Source organism: Columba livia, chromosome Z (genome assembly GCF_036013475.1).
Source record: "Columba livia isolate bColLiv1 breed racing homer chromosome Z, bColLiv1.pat.W.v2, whole genome shotgun sequence".
Taxonomy (NCBI): Eukaryota; Metazoa; Chordata; class Aves; order Columbiformes; family Columbidae; genus Columba; species Columba livia.
This window is the reverse complement of record NC_088642.1, coordinates 50,744,985-50,769,766: the sequence shown is the minus strand read 5'-3', so window position 1 is coordinate 50,769,766 and position 24,782 is coordinate 50,744,985. Positions and strand designations below refer to the sequence as shown.

The following is a 24,782-nucleotide window of genomic DNA, read 5'->3' as shown; positions in this document are numbered from 1 at the left end:
AGTGGAAGTGAAATTTGGGAGCTGTTTCTCAGGATTCCAGTTGTATACTCTCTAATATGACTGTATCTTACTATATTTGCCTCATCCTCCTGTCCTCATATATATATATTTTACCAACAAGGAAATTACTTCAAAGAAAACTAGAGAGCATGCTTTCTGGAAATCTCAGCTTAACCCTGAGGGCTTTCTAGCAGTGCACACTACCAAAAGTAGATGATCCAGTGTCAATTTTTTTGTCCTCATTATATATGTATATAAATGTAAACTCAGAATTGCCCCAGCTTCGCGGAACACAACCTGTCCTCTGTCCAGTTCTAATGGACAGCTCTGTAATTGAGACCTCTAAAAATAACATAGTATTTATAACAGTATTTATAGAGTGCACTATCAGCAAATTTGCTCTTGACACCAAACTGGGAGGAGTCACTGACATGCCAGAAGGCTGTGCTGCCATCCAGTGAGACCTGGACAGGCTGGAGAGTTGGGTGGCAAAAAAATTAATGTCTTGCATCTGGGTAGGTACAACCCCAGATTCCAGTATCAGTTGGGGAATGATCTGTTAGAGAGCAGTGTAGGGGAAAGGGACCTGGGGTTCCTGGTGGAAAACAGGGTGATCATGAGCCAGCACTGTGCCCTTGTGGCCAGGAAAGCCAATGGCATCCTGGGGTGTATTAGAAGGGGTATGGTTAGTAGGTCAAGAGAGGTTCTCCTCCCTCTCTACTCTTCCCTGGACAGACTGCATTTGGCATACTGTGTCCGATTCTGGGCTCCGCAGTTCAACAAGAACAGGGAACTGCTGGAGAGAGTCCAGCACAGAGCCACATAGATGATTAAGAGAGAGGAACATCTCTCTTATGAGGAAAGGCTGAGGGAGCTGGGTCTCTTTAGGTTGGAGAAGAGGAGACTAAGGGGTGACCTCATTAATGTTTATAAATATGTAAAGGGTGAGTGTCATGAGAATGGAGCCAGGCTCTTCTCGGTGACAACCAATGATAGGGAGAGGGGCAATGGATACAAACTGGAACACAGGAGGTTCCACTTAAAAATAAGAAGAAACTTCTTCCCAGTGAGGGTGACAGAACACTGGAAAAGGCTGTCCAGGGAGGTTGTAAAGTCTCCTTCTCTGGAGACATTCAAAACATGCTTGTACACATTCCTGTGTAATCTCATCTAAGCGTTCCTGCTCCGGTGGGGGGATTGGACTAGTTGATCTTTTGAGGTCACTTTCAACCCCTAACATTCTGTAATTCTGTGATAACTTTATGGGAAAATTAGTTACTTGGTGCCTTGCAAAGGCTCTGACAAATGGCGAAAAACATCTTAATGGTTTAGCTTGACAGAACAAGAAATTACCTTGTTTACATTTCACAACTGAAGAAGTTGTTTAGATGTATAAAATTTCCCAAATTATACACATGAGATACTGTGTGTATATAAAGCTAAGGAGTCAGCTTTGTAGCCTGTATTATTGCAAGTCACTTCTACTAAATCATAGTGGGAAATAGTTAAAGAAACAAACAAACAAACAAACAAACAAAACCACAAATGTTTGAGATAAAAATTCACATAAACAAAGCATAGTTGCATGCATACTAGTCATAGAACTAAACCAAGAATGCAATCACTAATTTAAATGACTTTACATTACCAAATTTTTATAGACAAGAATCCTTGTGGTTTTTTTTCCCCTCATTTCTGTTACCTGCAACGATGTCACTCAGTGCTTTTCCTGCTTTATGAAGACTGATTTTAACTTTTCCATCGCTCAGATATAAGAAGAATCCACCTGAAGCCCCATGTAGTTTGCTATATAAGAGAAGTCCCTCCTTGTTCCAGGTGCGAAACTGGAAACTGATGAATATGTCATCTTCCCCTGATTTGCCTGGCAGTATCAGGTAACTACTGGAGTTCAAAAAAGTAACAGGAACAACCTGTGACTCTAAACATGAGAAGGACAGGTTTCCCTAGAAAGAAATGAAACAAATACAACATTAGGAAGTTTTGGAGAAAAACGGTGATGAGAATTTTTGTGTGGAAACTACAGTTTCAAAACATTGTGCATAGATCCCAATATTTGAACATGTTAGTCTAAAAATCAAGTAGGAACATCATCAGTTTGAGAAATGATTGCCTAATGGAACAGAACAAACATATCTGCCTGAGAAAAGAGTGGCAAGGACTTTCCAGAAAATTAGGTAAGATCCTAACTTATATGTACGATTCAGGAGTTAGACAGACCTGCTTTATTTCTGTTCTGGCTCAGCCTCAGGAACTGATAGGGAGTTGACAAATTTCTGAATGTCAGATAAAATGCCACAGAATGCAAGGTTTGGTACAAATACTCACATAGGTCTAAAAGGCTGTATGCAGAGAAAAATGTTGAGCTTGGATACTGATTGTTTAAGCCAGTGCTAAATTTGAGAAAGTAGCATTTTGCCAGACCAAGATGCAGTCTTTCCAGATGAACGCATCTGGAAATGTGCAGTGACCCCAATATTTGTTTTTTTTCAAATAGTCAGAGAAAATTCCACACGCAAACTCTTACTACTTACAAATGTGAAACATACTCTTCACAAATAGGAAGAAATGAGGTTTTCAAGGAGGTCCATATACACCAGATCATGAGTTGTATTTAGGCATCTAGCCTTTTTTTTTTTTTGCTTAACTGCTTCTGAAGTAACTGGTTCTTAGGTACTTAGATAAACTTGTCGATTAGTTTGTTGACAAACTGTGAGCTTAACCTGCATCTGTGGTTGTACTGGGTGATATAGATGAGAAGAATGGAATACGAATAACACATATTTTGCATCTCTGTCAGAGTTAGTTAATAGTTTATGACTACTGATAGTGATACAATATGCACTTTGAACTAATGACTTGCCGACACAATTTGAACTAATGAATAATTTGTTCTGTACAGATGATTACTAAAAGATCAATGTCTTTAGAATTTAAAATGCATTTAACTTATGTTAAACACAAAGGACTATTAAACCTTTGAGCACACATAAATCTTTGACCTTATAGTAAAAAGCTTAAAAAAAAAAAAATAATTAAAAAAAATACTCACTAGCCCCTGGCAAGGCAAGATGTTAAAGTTTATCAGTTTCCATTTTCTTCAAGAAAAATATATAAATAGATAAAAGCTCTGTGTTATGACCTCAGCTGTAGAGAAATGAATAGTCAACTGAACTGACCCATAGCGAAAAGGAAGCCATCTGGTTAATGAATCTTGTAAGATGCTAAAAGCTTACCATCTGCAGCTTCCTCCTCCACATTATCTGGACCCCTAACTGATACTGTATCAGACCAGGAAAGTCACTATTTAACAAGGATTTTATAGTGACATAGATACTTTCTGGCACGTTTACATAGTAAAACTTCTCCTGAACAGTTTTGAAAGTAGCACAACAGTTTAAATCACTTGAGATTAAGATGATGAAGTTTCCCATGACAATAATTTCAACATTCCCTTTTCACTAGTCCACACATTGCCTCCTAAAACTGCCCCCTCATCAATATCCATCATCATCATCATGGACAGGATATTATACAGAAGTATCAGTTCAGTTCATTCTGGAATACTTCAATCAAGCTTCACTAGATAAAGATGTCTGTCATCCATTTTTTTCTGGGTCAGAGGACCAAATTTGCTAGTTCATAGTCTGAACCAAAATCCAAATAAAAGATTTGGATCTTCAAAGTATGTCTTATTTTGTTAATTATTTTGAACTGATTGTTTGCATTATGACTCTGCATTTCATGCTGCTAAATATATAAATATTGCAAACAGAGATGGGTCTTGTACTACTGGAGAGAAAAAACCAAAAACAAACAAAAACAAAAAACTACAAACAAACAAAAAAGCACAAACAACAACAACAACAAATAAAAACAAACAAACAAAAGCAAAACACCAAACCAAAACAAACCAAAAGGCTTAGTAAACTTTATAGACAACCTCTGCAACACAGAAAGCTGGTTCATTATCAGAACCATTTCTGTAAATGGTAGGGATTTATCTAATAAAACTGTTGGCCACATCACTATAAATGGATTAAACCCACCAGCATAAACTACAGCTCTTCAGACAAAGGGCAGTATAGATTTACAAACAGAACTTACATATCAAAATTATAATGCTCTGGAGAAAACAGAGTGGATCACTGCCCTCAGCAACAGAAGGCTTTTAAAATTTACTGCTGATTTTCTTTCTAGTCAGGTACAGAAGTCAAAGCCAGAGCTTCAGTGAATTTAGATACATCTTATTTCACTCACTGTTTTTTGTACGCACACAACAGTGAGATACCACACAACAGTGAGAGATCTAACATATCTGTATATCAGATAAAGAATCGAGGAATAAAATTCATCCTCCATTCATTACTGAATAATTCTGTACAGCAGCAAATATAAAATATCACAATTAGGTGATTCCTTGTTTTTTCTTTCATTAAACAACATAGATTTTACTGGAACTGTGTGTTAACAGATTGCATTTGAAAGCAGCTGTGGTCTTTTTCTTTTCTCTATTTTACTTATTTTTTTTCCTCTCTTAACTATGAATCTCTTACCACAAAGTAGATCTGAGATTTATGCTTCCTGGCCAGGTCAATAATGTTCACTCCATTATAATAAATATTTTCAAAACACCCATGAAAGTTCTTGCGTGACAATGTCCCTGATTTTCCAGGCACTGGGATCCCTCCAAAGCTGAGCTTAGAAAGAGAAGAGAAATCAATGGTACTATTAAATAATTTTCTAAGGAAAGAAGTTGTCAATAGCTTAAGAGCAGATGTCAAAGACATAATGAATCTGCTATTTCTTGGTTTTTTCCTTGAATCACATCTATGTATTAAAAGAACAGGCTGATAAAAATGAGCCTATATCAAGTCGTATGTGTGCACTAAAATATTCTGAAATGTTGGCTTTATTCTTCTTCTGAGGGTGCCTATTAGCAGTTGCTTAGTACAGAGTCTTTTTAGTTTTCACAATCCATTACAATTGCAAAAGCAAGGAGAAGGAGGAGAAGGACCAGTACATGCATACCACACTAGACAGTGCAGAAAGGGAGAATTCACTAACAACTTCTTCAGGAAATTTGAGCCTGACTTCTTCACTATATGCATAACCACCATAACCATATCATAACCACCATAATAGAGAACAAAAGTGCATCTAATTAAATTATTTTAGGGTAGATTCAAATAAATGAAAGGAGATCCTTTTTCTCTCTCAAAATGCTTAGCCTGTGCAATTCTTTGATGTGTTGCTGTAGGCTCACCTGGGTTCAGAAAGACATTAGAATATTTAATAAAAATTAAAATCTATTGAGAGGTATTAAATTTAAGAATATCATTCTGTCTTAATAAGTCCTTGAGGCAGAAACTGATAGAAAGCAGCAGATTATTTTAGGAAAGCATTGCTACAGGGTGACCTGAGTTATACTCTAGCCTGTGCTTCCACTCTTAGGCACCATGAGAAACAAGATGACAGTTTAAGTGAACTTTTGAACTCACTCATTCCAAAGTTAATCTCTCTGACATTGTAGAGAAGGTCAGTTTATAATATTTATCTCTTAAACTGAAATGTCACTTAATATTTAAAACAATTTTATGAGAAAAAAAATCATGTTTCATTACTTTATTAAATTGGTAACTTTTTATCATCAGAATTTCAATTCTAAATGCAGTGGTTCACAAGTTTTTGGAAATTTTAGTCTTTTTTTTCCAGCTTTTGCTTTCCTTTCTACATTGTATTGATAAGGTGTACTTCAAACTACAGGATGGGAGAGAAAAAATCAATTTGCAATACTGGTTGATTTAGTAAAATAAATTTATTTGCTGATCAGTTAAAACTAATATTTGTTGTTCTGTTTTTCTCTCTCGCCTTCTTTTTTTTTAAAAAAAAAAGTTATTCTGATCCCCCAAGCCTTGGTGTTGTAGCTTAGATTCAGAAATTTTAAATTGAATCATTAGTTTAATCTTGTGAGCATTATTTTTGAAATGGAATAATGCAGACACAGAACAGCATGAAATCTTACTCTAAAATGCTTAAAATCTCAAATGGGTAGAACAATGGGTTCAAGATACTCTGCTCTGTCACTTATTGTCTCATCCAGCTAACAGGACAGGGGTAAATGTAAAGCAGCTAGTCATCATATTACAATGGTGAAATAGTGGTATTTTTAACCATAGGTGGGAAACTGTCAGAACAAATTACATCTATTCCTTTTTATGAGTCTACAATTCATGTGAGAAAGATTTTTTCACAGTACATTTACCAGATTTAACAGGAATTTAAGTCCTAATCTAAACATCTCTAGAATGGTTTTATGCTGATTTATCATAATTTTCAGCAAGCCATAAAATAATAGCTTGGAGTTGGGGCTCATTCCTTATGTTTACATACTGTTTATCACATTTACTGCACTACTGAAACAAAGATGTTAAAATAATGAATTCTGAGATGAAAAAAATGGTATTTTGAAAATTTTGAGTTGTGAGTCTAGAGGAACATTAGTAATCTCAGAACATCTCTTCCTCTGATTCATTCCTTTCGGAGACAGAAAATCCCTGAAGTCTTTAGCACTTCAAACTTCCTTAAGTTCTGTGTCCTTTGCTTGTTTCACTGCATTTACATAACAAAGTTAATAAATGTAATAAAGGAAAGGTAATTTTCACACCTTATAATCAAGGTCCAAATAATTGAATTCTCCTTTTGCATGAAAATGATGAGTGTGTTTATCCACTGTAAAGTTTACTTGATTGTTAAAGTGCTCAATGAGAACTGAATGCCAGTGTTGATCATCCAAAAGGCTGCCCAGTGTAATATTAATTTGGGCATTAGAAGGATGAGTTTTAGTATCACCTTGAAAGAAGAAAAATAAAAAACTATTAATTCCATGGGAAAATATAATTATCCAAATATAAACTGCTAGTTTATCATACGGCATACAATAAGATCCACTTAACAAATTAAAAAAAAAAAAAAAAAAAGTTTTAGTCTCTAATAATACCTCATAACTATATTAGACTTTATGAGACTGTAGCTGTTACCTAAATTAATGAGAAGGGACAACTTCCCTTTAATTAATTCCAGGGTGATGTGGTCTCCATTTTGTCCTTCTCTGTGGAGGAGAATTCCATCACTTTGCATTGTCTTAAACTTCAGAGAAATCACATCTTTCTGTGCACTCATGAGTTTTTGATTAAATGTGTAAGTTAGATAACTTTTCCCATCAAAGCCAACCACCTCGGACCCTAGAAGTAAAGAAATGAAAGATAATGTATAATGCTATGTCTACAAGAAACAGTTGCATGTTACTTCAATATGATATTAAGTCCCACCGCTAACATCTCTAGATTCACCTGTGCCAAATAAAATATAGCTTATTACTGCTATTCATATTCTTCTCCAAATACTAAGACTGTCCTGTTTTAATTATGATGTTATCATTAGAAAATAAGGCAAGGTGAGCAGAAGAGATCCAGCTTCTATTCCATTCTAGTGCTAATCTCACATGCTGAAAGGTTTTTCTTGCCTTTGAGCCATTAAGTACTTTGACCATTTCTGTTCTTGCTATATTCTTAGGGTAAGAATCTCTATTAATTCATCTGCAATTAATTATAATTAACAATATAAAGAAGTGAAAAATTATATCTGTTACATTTACCTGTTTTTCAGGGCCTTCATGCAGAGAGTAGATTTAAGCCACAATTAAAATCAATATGGATATACATACACTAGTTCAAAATAATACCATGCCATATTATTCTAGGAAATAAAAACCTGCCAACTGTGAGTAGAGCCTTGTTCTTTCTCTCTCTTTTTTTTTTTTTTCTTTTTTTCTGGCATCATAAGTATATTACTAGTTTAACTAAGCTGCATTACAGTTTTTATACTGGAATACAAGACTTTGACCATCAGTTTTCCAGTATGGGCATCACAGAATCACAGAATCGTTGAGGCAGCCATGCACATCTGCAGATCATCCTGTCCAGCTTCCTCAGTCAAGATAGAGTCAGGTCCAGCAGGTTTCTCAGGTCTGTGTCCAATCACATTTTGAGTATTTCCAGGGGTAAAGGCTGCATGTCTCTGAGCAACTCATGCTAGTTTTCAGCCATCCTCACAGGAAATGAATTTCAGTTCATGCCCATTGCCTCTTGTACTGTCACTGTGCACCACTGAAAAGATTCTGGCTCTGTCTTCTTTACACCCTTCCATCAGGTATTAATACATGTTAGTAAGATTCCCTGTGACCCCCACTCCCTACCCTCTCAGCCTTTCCTGATATGGCAGACACTCTAGTCCCATAATCATATTTGTGGCCTTTTTTTTATATTTACTCCAGTATGTCCATGTCTTTCTTGTAGTAGGGATCCCAGAACTGGACTGAGAAATTCAGATGTGTCTCATTATCATGGATGAGTAGAAAGAAAGGATAACCTTTCTCAGCCTGCTGGCAATACACTTCCCAAAAACAGCCCAGTATGCTGTTATCCTTCTGTGTTGCAACTGCATGTTGTCAGTTTATGGTCAATCTGTTGTCTACAGGAACCCTCATGTCTTTTTCTTCAAAGTCACAATCATTCCACTTCCCTTCCCGTTTGTACTAGTAAATCCTTGGTGGGATTATTCCTCCACATATGCAAGACTTATACTTCCCTTTGTTAGAACAGCATGACATTCATGTCAGCTCATTTCTCCAGCGTGTCTGGGTCCCTCTAAATGACATCAAAACTGTCTGCTGAGTCAGTCAGTCCTCTAAATTTTTATTGTCTGTAGACTAGCTTAACATATACTCTGCCTTGTCATCCAGGTCATTAATGAAGATGTTAAACAGCATTGAAACCAGTATCAAACCATGGGTTGCACCACAAGAGAATATGCTCAGCTTGACTTTGTGCAACCGGCCACAACTCCTTCAGACAGGCAGTTCAGGTTTTTTCAGTCCACTTCATTATACACTTAAACAGCCCGTGCTTACAGGTTTACTACGAGGATATTATTCAAGATGAATAACACCAAACACTCCCTTTCACTCACCAAGCCTTTTATATCACTGTAGAAATCTATTACTTTGGTCAGGCATGTTTTCCCCTTCATAAAACCACGTTGACTACTGCAAATAATCTTCTCATTCTTTGTGTGCTTGGAAATGTTTTTTTAGGATTATTTTCTCCTTCATCTTCACAGAGGTTGAAATGAGGCCAATTAGTTTGTAGTTCCTTCTTGCACTTGTTGATTATAAGAGTGATATTTTTTTTCCCATTCTTTAGGAATGTCTCCCATTTGCTACTAGCTTTCACAGTTGAACAAATGTGTCCTCAAAATTACCATGGCTAATCCCCTCAGCATTCTCAGGTGCATCCCAATAGGCCCATGGAATTACATGTGCCCAACTTGTTCAAATGTTATATAACCTGACCCTTCTTCACTTAGGGTGTCCCTTGTTCTAGTTTTTCTTGTGGATCTGAGATTCCTGAATGCAAATCCTACCAGCAAAGCTCAGGGAGAAGAGGGCATTGGGTATCTTGGACATAGCCATGTCTTTTGCACCTAGGTTCCCTGTGTCACTGAGGAGTGAACCTTTATTTTTCCTGGTCTCCCTTTTGCTCCTGATATACTTTTGAAAGCATTTCTTTTTGTCATTCGTGATGTTTAACAGTTTCAAATCCAGGTGGTTGGGTTTCCCTAACCACATTCCTGCATGCTCAGATAATGTTTCTGTATTCTTCTTGGGTCATCTGACTTTGCTTCTATCTCTTTCATGCTTTATTTTTATTCCTAAGCTCAGGTAGGAGCTCCTTGCTTGTCTGTGCAGTCCGTCTGCTACTTTTGCTTGATTTCCTGTTTGTTGAGACAGACTTTTCTTGCACTTGGATGAAATTATTCTTGAAAGTCAATCCATTCTAGCGGATCTCACTTGTCTTCAGGACCAACTTCCATTTCTCTCTTCCAGTCAGTTCCCTGAGTATGAAAAAGCCTCCTTTTCTGATGGCCAGGGCTATGTTTCCACTATTTGTCTTGTCCCTTCTCTCAGGATCTTGAACATCACAGTCTCATGATCGTTGCAGGCAAGGCTGCACCAGCTTTCATGTTTACCATCAGTTCTTCCTTGTCTGTAAGTATGATGGCCAATACTGTATCTTCTTTTCAGATTCTTCACCCCCTGTGTTGGGAATTTATTATCAAAGACTTCCAAAAAACTCCTGGATTGTTTATGCCCAGCTATGTTGTCCCACCAGCAGATACTGGGATGATTAAAACCCACAGTAAGGATCAAATCTTGTGAAACTAAACCTTTTTTCATCTGTCTGAAGAAGTCCTTATCCATTTCTCCCATATCAGGCATTCTTTAGCAGACATCCACCACAACAGCTTTGGTTCATCCTCTTATCCTAATCTACAGATTCTGAGCTGTCTCATCATCTGTTCCTAGACAGAGCTTTATGCACCCCTCCTGCTTGCTCATGTTAATGCTGACTATCATTCCTCATTGTCCTGGATGGTCCTTTCTAAACAGTCTCTAACCATCCGTTGCACTACTCCAGTCATGCAAGCTGTTCCACCATGTGTCTGTGGTCATGGTGAGATCAAGTCTTTCAAATGCTTGAAGACATCAGTTTCTTCTGTGTGTTCCGCACATCATATGTGTTAGCACACAAGCACTTCAAAAAGGCATCCACTTGTGGTGATTTCTCAGAAAAAAAGAAAAGGACTACCCCATCATATTGTCCTCACAGTGGCACTTCCTTATTTGTGTGATGGCACTTGAGATGGTCAAGTGTTTGAACTTCAGCCCTGGCTCATTGTTTCCATGGTCTCTCTTGTCTATGCTGCCCTGAAGTCTTTCTCATTTTGGGCCATCATTTACCTCCCACATCATTCCTAGTTTTGGGCTCTCCTCACCAGGTTTGCCAGCCTGTTGGAAAAAGATACTTTTACCTTACATGGTCAGATGGGACTCACCTCAAGAGACACCTTCATAACATGGAATCATACAATAGTTGTGGTTGGAAGAGACTTTTTAAAGATTATCTAATTACAATATCCCTGCCATGGTCAGGGGTATCTTTCACGGTACCAGATTGCTCAAAAAGTCTGTACAACTTGACCTTGAACTTTTCCAATGAGAGGTCATCCACAGCTTCTCATGGAAATGTGATGATCCTATGGTCTCTCCCAACTTAAGTGATTCTATGATTCTGTGATTCTATGTCACCATCCTCATCATCAAAAAAAAAAATAGAAATTAAAATAATAATTAAAATTAATTAATTACAATTAATTAAATTAAAATAATAATTAAAAAAAATCCTTGTGTCCATTCTAAATATAATTTCTTTCAGTTTAAAACCATTACTGTCCTGTCACTACAGTGTCTGCAAAAAAATTCTCTCTCCATCTTTATTATAAGCCCCCTTTAATTATTGAAAGGCTAGAGTAAGATCCCCCCAGAGCCTTCTCTTCTCCAGTCTGAACAATTGCAACTCTCTCAGCCTTTCTTCATAGGACAGGTGTTCCAGCCTTCTGGTAACTTTTATGGCTCTCCTCTGGACCTTCTCTAACAGGTTTATTTCTTTCCTGTGCTGAGAACCCCAGAACCAGATGCAGTACTTCAGATAATGTTTTGTGAGAGTAGAGTAGAAGAATCACCTCCCTTGACCTGCTTTATTCTGTACTATAATAGACAAAATAATAAACTCCTAAGTTTTACAGGTGAAGTAAGAGTAATACTGAGGAATTTGTAATATGGTATTATGGTTATATGCTTTCTGATTTACTCACTTACATTTGTACTTCTCATGACTGCTAAAAGATGGGTACAGTTTACAGCTCCATGACAGTACTCTGGTAAAATCTATTTTCTTTTTAAAGGAGAAGGGGAGGGGAGGGGAGGGGAGGGGAGGGGAGGGGAGGGGAGGGGAGGGGAGGGGAGGGGAGGGGAGGGGAGGGGAGGGGAGGGGAGGGGAGGGGAGGGGAGGGGAGGGGAGGGGAGGGGAGGGGAGGGGAGGGGAGGGGAGGGGAGGGGAGGGGAGGGGAGAGGAGAGGAGAGGAGAGGAGAGGAGAGGAGAGGAGAGGAGAGGAGAGGAGAGGAGAGGAGAGGAGAGGAGAGGAGAGGAGAGGAGAGGAGAGGAGAGGAGAGGAGAGGAGAGGAGAGGAGAGGAGAGGAGAGGAGAGGAGAGGAGAGGAGAGGAGAGGAGAGGAGAGGAGAGGAGAGGAGAGGAGAGGAGAGGAGAGGAGAGGAGAGGAGAGGAGAGGAGAGGAGAGGAGAGGAGAGGAGAGGAGAGGAGAGGAGAGGAGAGGAGAGGAGAGGAGAGGAGAGGAGAGGAGAGGAGAGGAGAGGAGAGGAGAGGAGAGGAGAGGAGAGGAGAGGAGAGGAGAGGAGAGGAGAGGAGAGGAGAGGAGAGGAGAGGAGAGGAGAGGAGAGGAGAGGAGAGGAGGTCAATACAAAAGACTATCTGTTAAAATCAATACAGATTGAACAGGATACACACAAAGGAACTGTTAACACTATAACAAGCTCATAGACAATTCACAGTTCATAAGTAATGAAGGAAAAGGTAATTACCCTTGAAAGATACATTTGTGAAATACAGAAGATGCAAAGGACACGTTAAAATATGAAGTTATTTTTCAAATGACTGGTTGACTTCTTGGAGGTCAACAGAAAATTATTATCTATTTACTAATTTTATTTAATTTCACTAAAAATATTTCTTCACATTGTCAGCATGGAAATGTTGACATGGAAATGACTGGCAGAAGCTGTCCTGAGGAGCCCTGTATGCCTGAGACCCCAGAGGAAGTCAGAACAATGGAGGAGTTTGCCTTAGTCGGAGAGGACTGGGTTAGGGAGCAATTAAGCAATCTGGATATCCATAAATTCATGGGTCCAGATCGGATGCACATGTGGGTGCTGAGAGAGCTGGCTGAGGTAATTGCTAGACCACTCTCCATCATCTTTGGTAAGTCTTGAGAAATAGGAAGAGGTGTCTATGGACTGAAGGAGAGCAAATGTCACTCCAGTCTTCAAAAACAGCAAGAAGGAGGACATGGGTAACTATAGACTGGTCAGCCTCACCTCCATCCATGAGAAGGTGGTGGAACAACTTACCCTTGGTGCCATCCTTGGTGCCTTGGCATATCAAGGTATATCAAGAGGGTCATTAGGGGCAGTCAATATGGCTTCACCAAGGGGAAGTCATGCTTAACCAACCTCATAACCTTTTATGAAGACATAAGGGAGTGGATAGATGATGGCAGAGTGGCAGATGTGGTCTACCTTGACTTCAGTAAAACATTTGACACAGTCTCCCACAGCATCCTTACAGCTAAACTGAGGAAGTGTGGTCTGGACAATTGGGTAGTGAGGTGGACTGGGAACTGGATGAAGAAAGAAGCCAGAGAGTCATGGTCAATGGGGCAGAGTCTAGTTGGAGGCCTGTATCTAGTGGAGTGCCCCAAGGGTCTGTACTGGGACCAGTATTATTCAACCTTGCTGATGACACAAAACTGGGAGGAGTGGCTGACACACCAAAAGGCTGTGCTGCCATCCAGCGAGACCCAGACAGGCTGGAGAGTTGGGTGGGGAAAAATTTAATGAAAAATAACAAGGGCAAGTGTAGAGTCTTGCATCTGGGCAGGAACAACCCCAGGTCCCAGTATAAGTTGCGGAATGTCCTATTAGAGAGCAGTGTAGAGGAAAGGGACCTGGTGGACAGTAGGATGACACTGAACCAGCATTGTGTCCTGGTGGCCAAGAAGGCCAACAGTATTCTGGGGTGTATTAGAAGGGGTGTGCTTAATAGGTCGAGAGAGGTTCTCCTTCCCTTTTACTGTGCCCTGGAATACTGTGTCCAGTTCTGGGCCCCTCAGTTCAACAAAGACAGGGAACTGCTGGAGAAAGTCCAATGCAGGGCAACAAAGATGATTAAGAGAGTGGAGCATCTCCCATATGAGGAAAGGCTCTTTAGTTTGGCGGAGACTGAGGGGTGACCTCGTTAATGTTTATAAATATGTAAAGGGTGAGTGTCATGAGGATGGAGCCAGGCTCTTCTCAGTGATAACAAATAGTAAGACAAGGGGTAATCGGTACAAACTGGAACACAAGAAGTTCCACTTAAATTTGAGAAGGAACATCTTCTCAGTGAGGGTGACAGAACACTGGAAGAGGCTGCCCAGCAGGGTTGTGGAGTCTCCTCTGGAGATATTCAAAACCCTCCTGGACACATTCTTGTGTAGTCTCTTCTAGGTACTCCTGCTCCGGGAGGATTGGACTGGATGACCTTTTGAGGTCCCTTCCAATCCCTAACATTCTGTGATTCTGTGTAATTCTGGGATTCTGTGAAATGGGATTCTGTGAAATGAATTCAGTTCAAATTAACTACAGTACTTGAAATTGCTAATTTATATTCCATTTTCAAAAACTCTTGTCAAGCGAATGCAGCTCTATTTTTAAATATATTTTTTTGTCTTTCTCACATGTTTATAGTGCACTTCTTGTTTGTGAAGAATTCGTTTACCAAATGTACAGTGAACAAATATGACATTCTACCTAAAAAGGAATCCTAGGTTGACTATTTTACTTAATTATGTTACTGAATTAATATGGACAGTAAAATAATTAATCAATATTAAACCTAAATATTTAATATGAAGTTTAACAGCTACATTAAAAACTTAAATAACAGAATTTGTACATTGTTATGTATCTGTCAATCCAGCTAGCTAGATATATTCTTATTAGATACTGATACCAGTAGGGTTTTTTGATTGGGAATATACTTTTCTTATTACTTATAGAGACAAGAGCATAAACAATGTTTATCACAGGTCTCCAAAATGTCTTTCACTATTCTGCAGCACTAGTTCCTAAGAAGCAAAATCTACTCTGTCCAAATTTGAAAAATAAACAAAATCAAACCTTTTCCCTACCACCACGCATGAATGAAGATTGCTAAAAGACTGCAGATGTTAATCAAAATTCTTATAACGTTTCACACACATTTTGTCTTCACCATCTGTGCATTACCACTAGAAATAAATTGAAAGAGTTATGAGAGATAAAGTTTGGGTGTCCTACAACATTATCAGGATAGAAAGAATGATCCCAAATACCCAGGGTGCCACAACATTTTCCTTTTTCATATTTACTAACTACTTTCAGCTGAACTCTAATAGTCTCTGGGCTTGAACATCAGTCTTCACAGGTTTTCTTTACTATTATAAACAAAGGAAACAAGAAAGGGTGGATTTGCTTTGTGAACGCTCTTTCTTTTTTTTTTTTTCCTTTTCTTCACAATCAAAATCTATCTTTCTCAAATTAATTCAATCTAAATCATAGGTATACTGTGAGAATACCTTACACTTCTGCAAAACTAAAAATTCTGGAAGCCTCCTCACATATCATATATTAAGAGTTCTAGAGATCATGAATAGAAGTTTTAGTTGCAATATCTTTCTTTGAAAAACAGTTTTATTTTTGTTGATCTTTAAATTAGTTCATTGCATGATTTATAAGGAAAAAAAAAAAAAAAACAAAGCAAAAAAAAAAAAGCAAAGCAAAACAAAAAACCAAACAAAATCCAAACTTAAAACAATGCAAACTGTTTGGCTTTTTTTTTTTTAGATCTCCTTAGCCCTGACCAATTTTATTAAAATATGTAAACTGCCCTCTGGCCCTTCCCAGTTTTGGAGAAAGCATACATGAGAAGATTCACAGGGTTCAGAAATTTAGGTAAATTGCATCTTAGATATTGCTTTAAGCGAAGCCTTTTGGGGAAAATAAAATTGTTCATAATCTAATATATTTAAAATAAGCTTTTTTTAAAAAAATCACATTTACATCAATCCCTTAAAAATGCGTTATCCCCGTTATGGAGAGAATGAGAAGTCCCATCTTTGAGAGATATAACTGTGCCATCAATTTTATGCATTCCAACCAGGAAGGGAATGCTCAAAAAGCCTCAACACATTTGTTGTTAGGATCTACATCTCATGACATTTTAATGAACAATGTGCATTCAGTTCCTGGTTATTTTTCTCTTACAATTTCATACACTTTTCATTTCTACATTTAAAACTATCTTTATGTCATATGAAAAAGCTGTTTTAGAGGATGGAATGAGAAAGATAGTGTTGTAATGAAGGGAGAAAAGGATAAACCAAAGAGACTTCTAATTTTCCTTTTTTTAGTGCCAGGGAATAGCTTAACCTGAACTCTGTTTTGTACAGTTTAGCTGTCACAATCCGACATTTCAGGAATAAGACACAGGAAATATCTGCAGAGATTTATCAGTCTCTTTTCCATGTGCTAAATAGGAAGAACTGAATGAGATTTCTTTTTTGGCATCACAGAGTGTTACGTAGTCATGACACAAGAAGATTTTGTCTGCAGATAAAAAAAAAAATAACTGTAGAACAGATGTAAGAACGCTGAGGAATGTAATAGAGGTAGCAGAGTGAGGAAGGAGAACTGAACATAAACAATACAGAGGATCTCTTTTAGTGTTTTAGTGTTTCAAATAACTCCTTAACTTACTACCCTTATTTGGTCTTTCTATTCCATAAGTACTAAAGGGCAAAAATGGAAGGATTTCTTCTAGATGCATAAAATGTGACAGTTCTTGGCCTAAAAAGTTTATAGCAAAAAAGCAGGTCAGTGCAAAAAAATGAACACCTATGACCAACATTATGCAACCTCACTGAGACTGTAATTAAAGGGGAAATGTTAGTTCTGAGGATAATGGTCTAAGTTATTCAGAGCAGGTATTTGACTGGAAAATAACAGAGCAACAACTTGAAAGTAGTGACAACAGTTGTCCTGTAGGTATTACTTTACTAAGATAGTAAAGACTTATTTTGGATGTAGCAGACATGCAATTTTCCAGTATCATTTTATGGAATACTGAAATCAGCCTTATATATATGCTTGCAGTTTTAGTTTTAGCTCTGTAATTTACAACTGATAAGACTGAAGGAAGAAATTACTTCATTTGCACTTGAATACAGAACACAGTCCGCATACTTGGTTGGAAATGGAGAGTTGTTTACTCTTACAATATAAGACCCAGTGAGCTCTCTCTGAAGGGATGAATGAAAAATGGGAAATCTGGAAGGTGTGAATTAAAGTTAAAATAGATATCACTCGCATTTCTATTTTTTTTTAATTTTGTGGTCCCACCTGAAAAAGTACATAGTAATTCAGAAACAGCCAGGCATAATTACTGTAACAATAACTACATGTCCTGCATGTTTCTGATAAACAGAGGAAAAGACTAGAGAGAAATAGTTCATCTTTCAAATTATTAAATGTATTTTACAACTATAAGACTATAATCACATGGTTTGTCTTCAACAACAATCACTGAATTGAACTCCTAAAACCATATGGTAATTCTAGATGTTCAAAAGAAAAAAATTATAAACAGTCTGCAATTCATTTGGAATGAAAGCATTCACAAATAGGAAAAACTCCAAGCATTTCAAGAACTCACAACACCATCAATATTAAGAAAATTTTAACCAGCTTAAAATTTTTCTATATTTTTAACACAATCACATTCTTTATGTACTGTATTACTGTGGATAATGGAAGAAGTAAATATTCCTTTTAAATTCAGCCTAATCTTAGAATGATTTGTTGCCATACTTCACCTATAGGATTGACCCTGTACCAATAAACTAAAATACAGAAAAATACATAATCTTCCTCAAAAGTTGTTACTAACAACACATATGTTTTCAGTGTTTAACTACTTATTATTTTTAACCTTTTTATCCTTTAGACTTGTAGATTTTTCCATTGGCAACATGGCAATAAGAATATAAAAAAAGACAGGCATACGATATCTCGCAAGGTGTGATAGATGAAATGACAGTAGTGAATATAGATAATTAAAATCTGTAAATTTTAAATCTGTTCAGAAGAGCTCTTCAGTGTGGAAAAGTTTGAGAACAGGGCTTTCTGTAAGGATTTCAACGTTGTCAAATGCATGAGGTATAGGACTGGAAGAAAGCAAAGGAGATTCATTTTCAGTGAAGCATGGAGGCAAGAAAGAAAGCATTCTCATCAAGTACCACAGAGATTTCAAATGGAAGACTCAGATGAGCTTTCAGCTGGGAATGATAAAGTCATCTGTTCAGCCTCCATTTCTAACTTTTAGTAGTCCTTGTACTTAAAACAGTGGAGAGTAAGTTAAATCTTGGCAATATTTCTCTGTTACAGAAGTAGTATTAGATTGTTCCAGGAATCATAAGTCACGAAACCATCCTTCAGGCAGATGTCACTGAGGAATTCTGTGTTTCTAGCTTCTCACACCTTTCTCCTGACATGAGCAGTCTGTTTTCTGGGATGGGGCAGTTTACCTAATTTCTGAGGTGACCCTATCTTCTGCAGCCAGGTTGAAATTTCCAATATCCTTATGTCATGACCTGGGATAATAACAAATGGAAGTAGAAGAGAGATATACAGACACCATGTAGAAGAGAGCAGCTGTGCAGAGCATTACTTAAGCATAGAAGTTGAGAAAAAAAATCCTACAAAAAAACCCAGACAAAAGTACTTAAAATAAGCAATTAAAAAGGTTGGAGAACAAAAAAGCAGTAAACAACTTGCTAAGAGGAACATTTTTCTAAAATGTCCAGGGATTAAGAACCGTTACAGAAAGACAACAGGAAGATTTGCATTATCCGCCAGATCAATACAACCGTAACTCTTATGTATTCTTCCAGATGTTTATGTCAGTTATTAATTGTTTGTTAATGAAAAAAAAATAGTCAAAAGTACTCCTTAAATATATAACAACTTTGAAGCATCCTTCAGTTGTGTATTTGTGGGTCTGTCTTTTTGTGGTCTTATTGGCTCAAGTTGAAGGCAGTATATATTTAAAATTATAAACATTTTCCACATTTCATCCTTCAAATAGAAAGTATACAATGTTAAGGTGCAGTTTACAAGACTATTAAAAAAAAAAGAGTTCGCAGTAAATCAATTATTAGATTATGCTCACATCATTCATTCCAACACAGAGGAAACTGGAAAACAAGGATCACATATTGTTAGATGAGGAGGAAATAGTGAAGTCTGCACATAAACTTATTGAATCAGTTTTTTATCAAGATTAAATATAAGCTTAGAAATATCTGCTTTCAAGTGTAATTTAGATAGCAAAAGACATTGATGAATAGTCATTTCATTTAGGTGACTCAGCAAAACACTTACCATACGTGCATCCATACACTTCAACGCGCATTCCAATTCTGCCATTTGGATTCCAGTCCAAAGGCACAAACCGGAGAAATCTTGCTTTAATGGAATGCTGAAGCTTATAGTATACGACACTGTCTGCATTTGTGTTTCCAGAAAAGGCCTAGAAGAAAATTAAAAAGAGATGAGCCACAACCATGCTGAATACAGAAATATATGGAGGTATTGCTGAACTTTTCATTTTACGCTCTCATCTGGAAAACAGTCAGGCACAGGAAGAGAATGCAATTGTCAGTGAATTCCACAGGAAGAACTTTTCGATCAATCTTGATTATTCTGGATCAAGTGTTAACTCATGTATGTACTCAGTACTGACATCACACTTACTGAAAAACCTCACACCTTCTAAAATTTAAGTGAATGAAGCATTTCAAAACCAAACAATCCTCTCACAAAATGTATAGAACATCCTGGATTTTCAGTGTATTGTACCATCTAATACTTTTTCATGAGAATGACATCTGTGATTTCCTCTTCCTGAAATGTCAGAGAAATTTCACTGCAAGCCTGTGTTCTAAATGTGTAGTTTGCTGAATCCAAAAGGTTCTTATACTGACAGACCATGATGTTGAAAGACTATGATTTCCAACTCAAAAATCCAGAGTATTATAAAATAATTTTAATGAAGTGTTCAGGTGAAAAAGAAAAATTTAAATTTCAACTTTTTTTTTTTTTTTTTTTTTTCCCCAGGTGAGAGAAAATAAAGTATTATCATAGATTTATTTTTGGTTTTGTGTGTTTAACTGAAGACTACTTTTCCTTTTTGTTACATAAAGAAAATATAAAGAAATATAAAGAAAGGTAAAGAAGAACATAGAATATCTAAAGACCTGTAATTATGAACCTTAGCATCATAAAGATTGGAGAATATATTCTGACTTTGTTGATTACATCTTTAAGTGATGTGTGAGTTTTTTTCTCATTGTCAGTTTGTGATATGTGAAGCAGAAATAATTTGTCCGAACATTTTAGATATAAATATCTGATAAATTAGAAATAAATGGCTCTTTGAAATATTTAGAAGAGTAGAATTAAAAAGATTACACATTTTACAGGTTCCTGGCTATATGGACAGTAACTATAAGCCACAAACATTGCAACTTTAGAAGTATGTAGAAACCAACGTCTTTAGATATGCTGTTTCTCCTTCCATAAGTTTTGAAGCAGAGGCGAGCTTCATTGCATTCACTATTTACCCTCCCATATGCGAATCTTTGCACCTCCCCTCCCCTGTACTGGTAAAATTTTAATAGGTTCTAAGCCCTGAAAATTCAGTAGGAAAAAAAAAAAAAAAAAAAAAAGAGGAAAGGAGAGGACGAGGAAAAAGAAAACATATAGTGAATAGGATCATTGCAACTAACCTATTAAGCTAGTAATACAAAATGAGAGTTAGTGACTCTAATTGTCCACACCACTTTCAGTTTCCTGCTTTATTATTTCACTGTCACAGAGGCTGAGGGTAGAAACATTCTAAAACAAACAATGGACAATAGCTATTGTTTGGGGGATGAGACCGTTCTGGACCACTTGTGCCTTCAAATCCTTATTTGCAGTCTATAGTAAATAAAGTTGCCAATGAAAGTGCCAATTATTTTGTTGACTGAAGCAGATCCCAGGACTCAGGAGTTTAAATACTGTGAGCAAACGAAGTGTTGGACTAAGATTTAATTTTTTTCTAAAATCACTTTCAGAGGACAGCTGTCTCATGTATATTAGTTCTTAAGTTTTGAGTGCAGACTATATATTGCTTGATTTTTTGCTTCAGGATATATTTAAGCTATGTGTTCTTAATTTAAAATTAGGTTTTTGACTTCAGTAACAACCTAAAAGTAATTCAAACTACTCCTTAAAGCGTTCAGAATGGTCAGTTTAGAAATCAATATTTAGAAATCAAATGGGTCTTTACTGTTTGATATTAAAAACTGTAAAGGTTAAAATACATAGTTTGGGATTTTTCACTTTTAATCCTTTTCACAAGGAAGAAAGAGAAGAGCCAATCAGACAGCTTTTCCTCCAGACTACAAATACTAAAGGCATACCCAAAGCCTACAAAAGTAGTTTGTAGGCTTTTTAGAGGAGAAACATATTTAATATGACAGATACACTACTGTCTTTACTGTAGAATTCAATTACTGTCTCATGGTCCAATCCAGCAATTGTTTAAACACAAGGTAATTATAACCATAAAACGAGCTTCCTTCTTCGCACGGCTGTCTTCTTCACACTGTTCACATCACTTCCTTCTTGTGCCAAATCACTAGAAGGAAACATGCCATTATTCTAGGTTATGCAGAGTCCTCACAGACTACACAGGCATCTGACACTGTGTCTCAGATGTCAAAGACTCAATGTTGACCCACAGTTAATATGAATGTTACACATAATAAGCATTGTTTGCATAAATATTAGTAGGGTTATAAAGCTAGCCCATCCCATGTAACTGCCTACTGAATCTTAGTTAATGCTTTTGCAGATACTATATTATACTGCTTTTTAATAACATGAAGATATATCATCTTCCTCAAAGAATGCAGTTTTTGAAACATGGGAACACTATAATTGCAGTTTAGCTTCAAATGGTAGCAGTAGTACAGATGTCTAAGTAGATAGCTCTTCACAACCTATTTTTTTGCACAAAAGAAAAGTACCCTGGGCTGTACTAAAGCCAGAAATGAAGCTTTACTCTCAAATTTGTTTTAACCCTCCTACTAAATTTCTAATCCCTTAATTTCTTTACATCATGCTGTTTTAACACTGCTTGAAAGATAGAATTATTCAGTTCATTGTGGCAGGAGAAGTGACACATGTGCTCTGGACTGTTTTAGTAGAGTTCAATCCTTTGTGTAAAAGGCCATCACTAAGCTCAGAATGATCATGAAGACAAGCTTAGACCAACATAAGGTAAAAAAGAAGTTCTTCGTTTCCCTCTCCATCATCCATCCAGAAAACAAATGTGATTTTAAACCAGGGGTAACACCAATATCATGTCCAAAGCTTCCTCAGCAAGTTAAAAAGTCTAGCATAGGTAAAGCTGTATATAAGACACATACTGTGTACACTGAGCCATAATTTAGATCACCTGGAACAGATGACACTTACTTATGAAGGCAAATAGTATATTATACTATAAATATACTGTAAAACAGACTATAGGACTAAATAATATGCACAATGTTTTTATATATCTTGTGTACCTATTGTAATAATTAGCATTATATTTATTACAAATATTACTTCATGTTAAATACAAATATTACCATGTTAAAAAGTATAGTTAGATGGAAATTCTCACTTCATATTTAGTAACAAGAAATGAAACAAGACCTCAACCTGAACAATTTTGTCAGAAGAGGAAGTTTAGCAGTGAGGTACTAGTGTACCTCAAGAAGGGTCTGAGCTTTATGGTGTGTTTTATGAATCCTACCACCACAACCAGCAAAAGCAGTTGACAAAATCAGTGTGAAGTAACTAAAAGCCGTTCTCACAAAATACTTGTATTTGTTGCATGATGTTGATCATACTTTGGAAAGACTATAGACTCAAACTGTCAAGTCAGGTCTTTCTGTTTATGGCACACACCAAAACTGCAGTTGCTATTAGTGCCAGTGGTCATCATGAATGGAATAGATATCCCAGCAGGCTACCGGTGATTTATTCACTTTATAGAATCATTAAAATGAATACTGCTTCAGGATTAACTCAATTGGAACTCTTCTGGGAACTAAGGGAGCCCAAAATAAATTATTGTCTCCCATAACTTCTAAGTTATATTCAAGTTCTTATAGTAGTTTAACTATTTATGTTTAGGTAACAAAGAAAGTGTCTATTCAATTTAACTTAGCACACAGTATAATTAACATGACGTCAGTTAGATATTCACTGCACAATAATCCAAATATTCGGACTTTTCCTTCTCATTCCATTACCACTGTGAGAAGTTCCTGTTAGTCTTTTGAAGCCAGTTCTGAAAGTCAAAAGATGTGAACTGTTTGGTTAAAATTAAAAAATTAGCATGGAAGTACTTTACTCTGAGCAGGAAACACTGTACCAGATGACAGCCTCCTCTACTTGATCTCCAGATTGGAATTGTGGTCTGGAGAAAATGGTTGCATAAATAAAATGATCAAAGTTTGTTAGGGCTTTAGTGGTTATAATTAACGATTTATGCAAAAACTGACATATCTGTTGGCTAGAAAATATTAGCAGTGGTATCTTAGTGAGGAGCTCTGTACCATAAGTTACTCACTGTATTTTTCACCAGGACTTGTCTATGAATTGTTTGAAGATATATTTGAATTGTACGCGAATAATCTTAACTTGACAAAAACTGTAGTTATACATATTCATAAATGTATTGATACATAATTACATACATTAATGACAACATGATTAATATAGAGCAGATAGAAAAAAAAAAAAAAACCAGCTTCTGCCAGTCAATGTTCATTGCTTGTAACACCTTCTGCTATTTCTATAGGAGCACAGTTGATCTGAAAATTTCTGATACATTTCCATCGTCTGCAGGTTGTGCACATCATCTGAGCAATGATATGGACAAATGAAAAATATTGATATCAGACCAACTAGAGCAATAATATTATTTCCAAGCAAAACAGTGGAGGGATCTTAAAATCACTGCCATGTTGCAACCATGACTAATTAGTGTCAGATATATTGATGTTATGCACAATATATTATGTTTGCCCTTTCATTCAGAAGTTCCCTCAGTCTATCATCTTCCTTAAATACACTGGAACTTGGGCTTGTTTGTTTTTTCGTTTGTCTGTTAGGTGTGTGTGTGGTTTTTCTTTTTCTTCTTATTTTTCTTTTTTGTTTGCAGAATTCTGATTTCACAATTAAATATTATAAAGTTGAGTGATATGATTAACAAAGTACAATTTCATTTGAACACAACGCTATGTGAAAAAACAAACAAACAATAATTTGACAAAAATCCTCTGAAAGATTTCAAAGACTACTTTATCAATAATAATATTTTTCACTTCTTGTTTTTGAAGTCCATTAAGAATGTTTTAAGGAATACCATTCAACACTAAATTTTAAATATTTCTTAGTTCATTGTGTTGTAGAATTTGCCCTTAATGTATAATTTATTCTACTCCTAGATGAAGAGTTCAGAATTGGAATCTTATGCCTTTCCATATTGAAAATACTACTCTTTTTTCTTGCAGAAAAACATTTCGCTTACCAAGAGAAATACAAATCTCTCATTTAATTATATAGTCATCTCTGAGTGCTATTAAAATTATGGATGGTTAAAAAATGGACTATTGCATGTTTTTCAGAATGTTTCAAAACACTATTTGTTTTCAAGCTGCATTACTAATAATTGCATACATTATGAACTAGAAACATGGAAAATGATTTTTTTAAATTAAATATTACATCATACATAGTTATCTTATACAGCTTGCCTTCAAGAGAAGTTGGCAAACTGTGTCTCTTCTCCTTACAGAATACCTCAAAATGAATTATTCTATGCATT

General features: G+C 36.4%; 1 protein-coding gene across 6 annotated transcripts in view; it reads right to left on the bottom strand.

The window, feature by feature from the left end:
- LOC102084168 (contactin-associated protein-like 4) overlaps positions 1-24,782 on the bottom strand; it is a 257,060-nt gene that overhangs the window by 89,372 nt on the left and 142,906 nt on the right. For all 6 annotated transcript variants that reach the window (XM_065045789.1, XM_065045788.1, XM_065045785.1 and 3 more), the window contains exons 4-8: positions 19,232-19,379; positions 7,059-7,262; positions 6,686-6,870; positions 4,575-4,718; positions 1,703-1,964 (exon numbers count right to left, since the gene is read on the bottom strand). In XM_065045789.1, the coding sequence (XP_064901861.1) occupies positions 1,703-1,964; positions 4,575-4,718; positions 6,686-6,870; positions 7,059-7,262; positions 19,232-19,379 (943 nt within the window). The remainder of the gene's footprint in view (positions 1-1,702; positions 1,965-4,574; positions 4,719-6,685; positions 6,871-7,058; positions 7,263-19,231; positions 19,380-24,782) is intronic.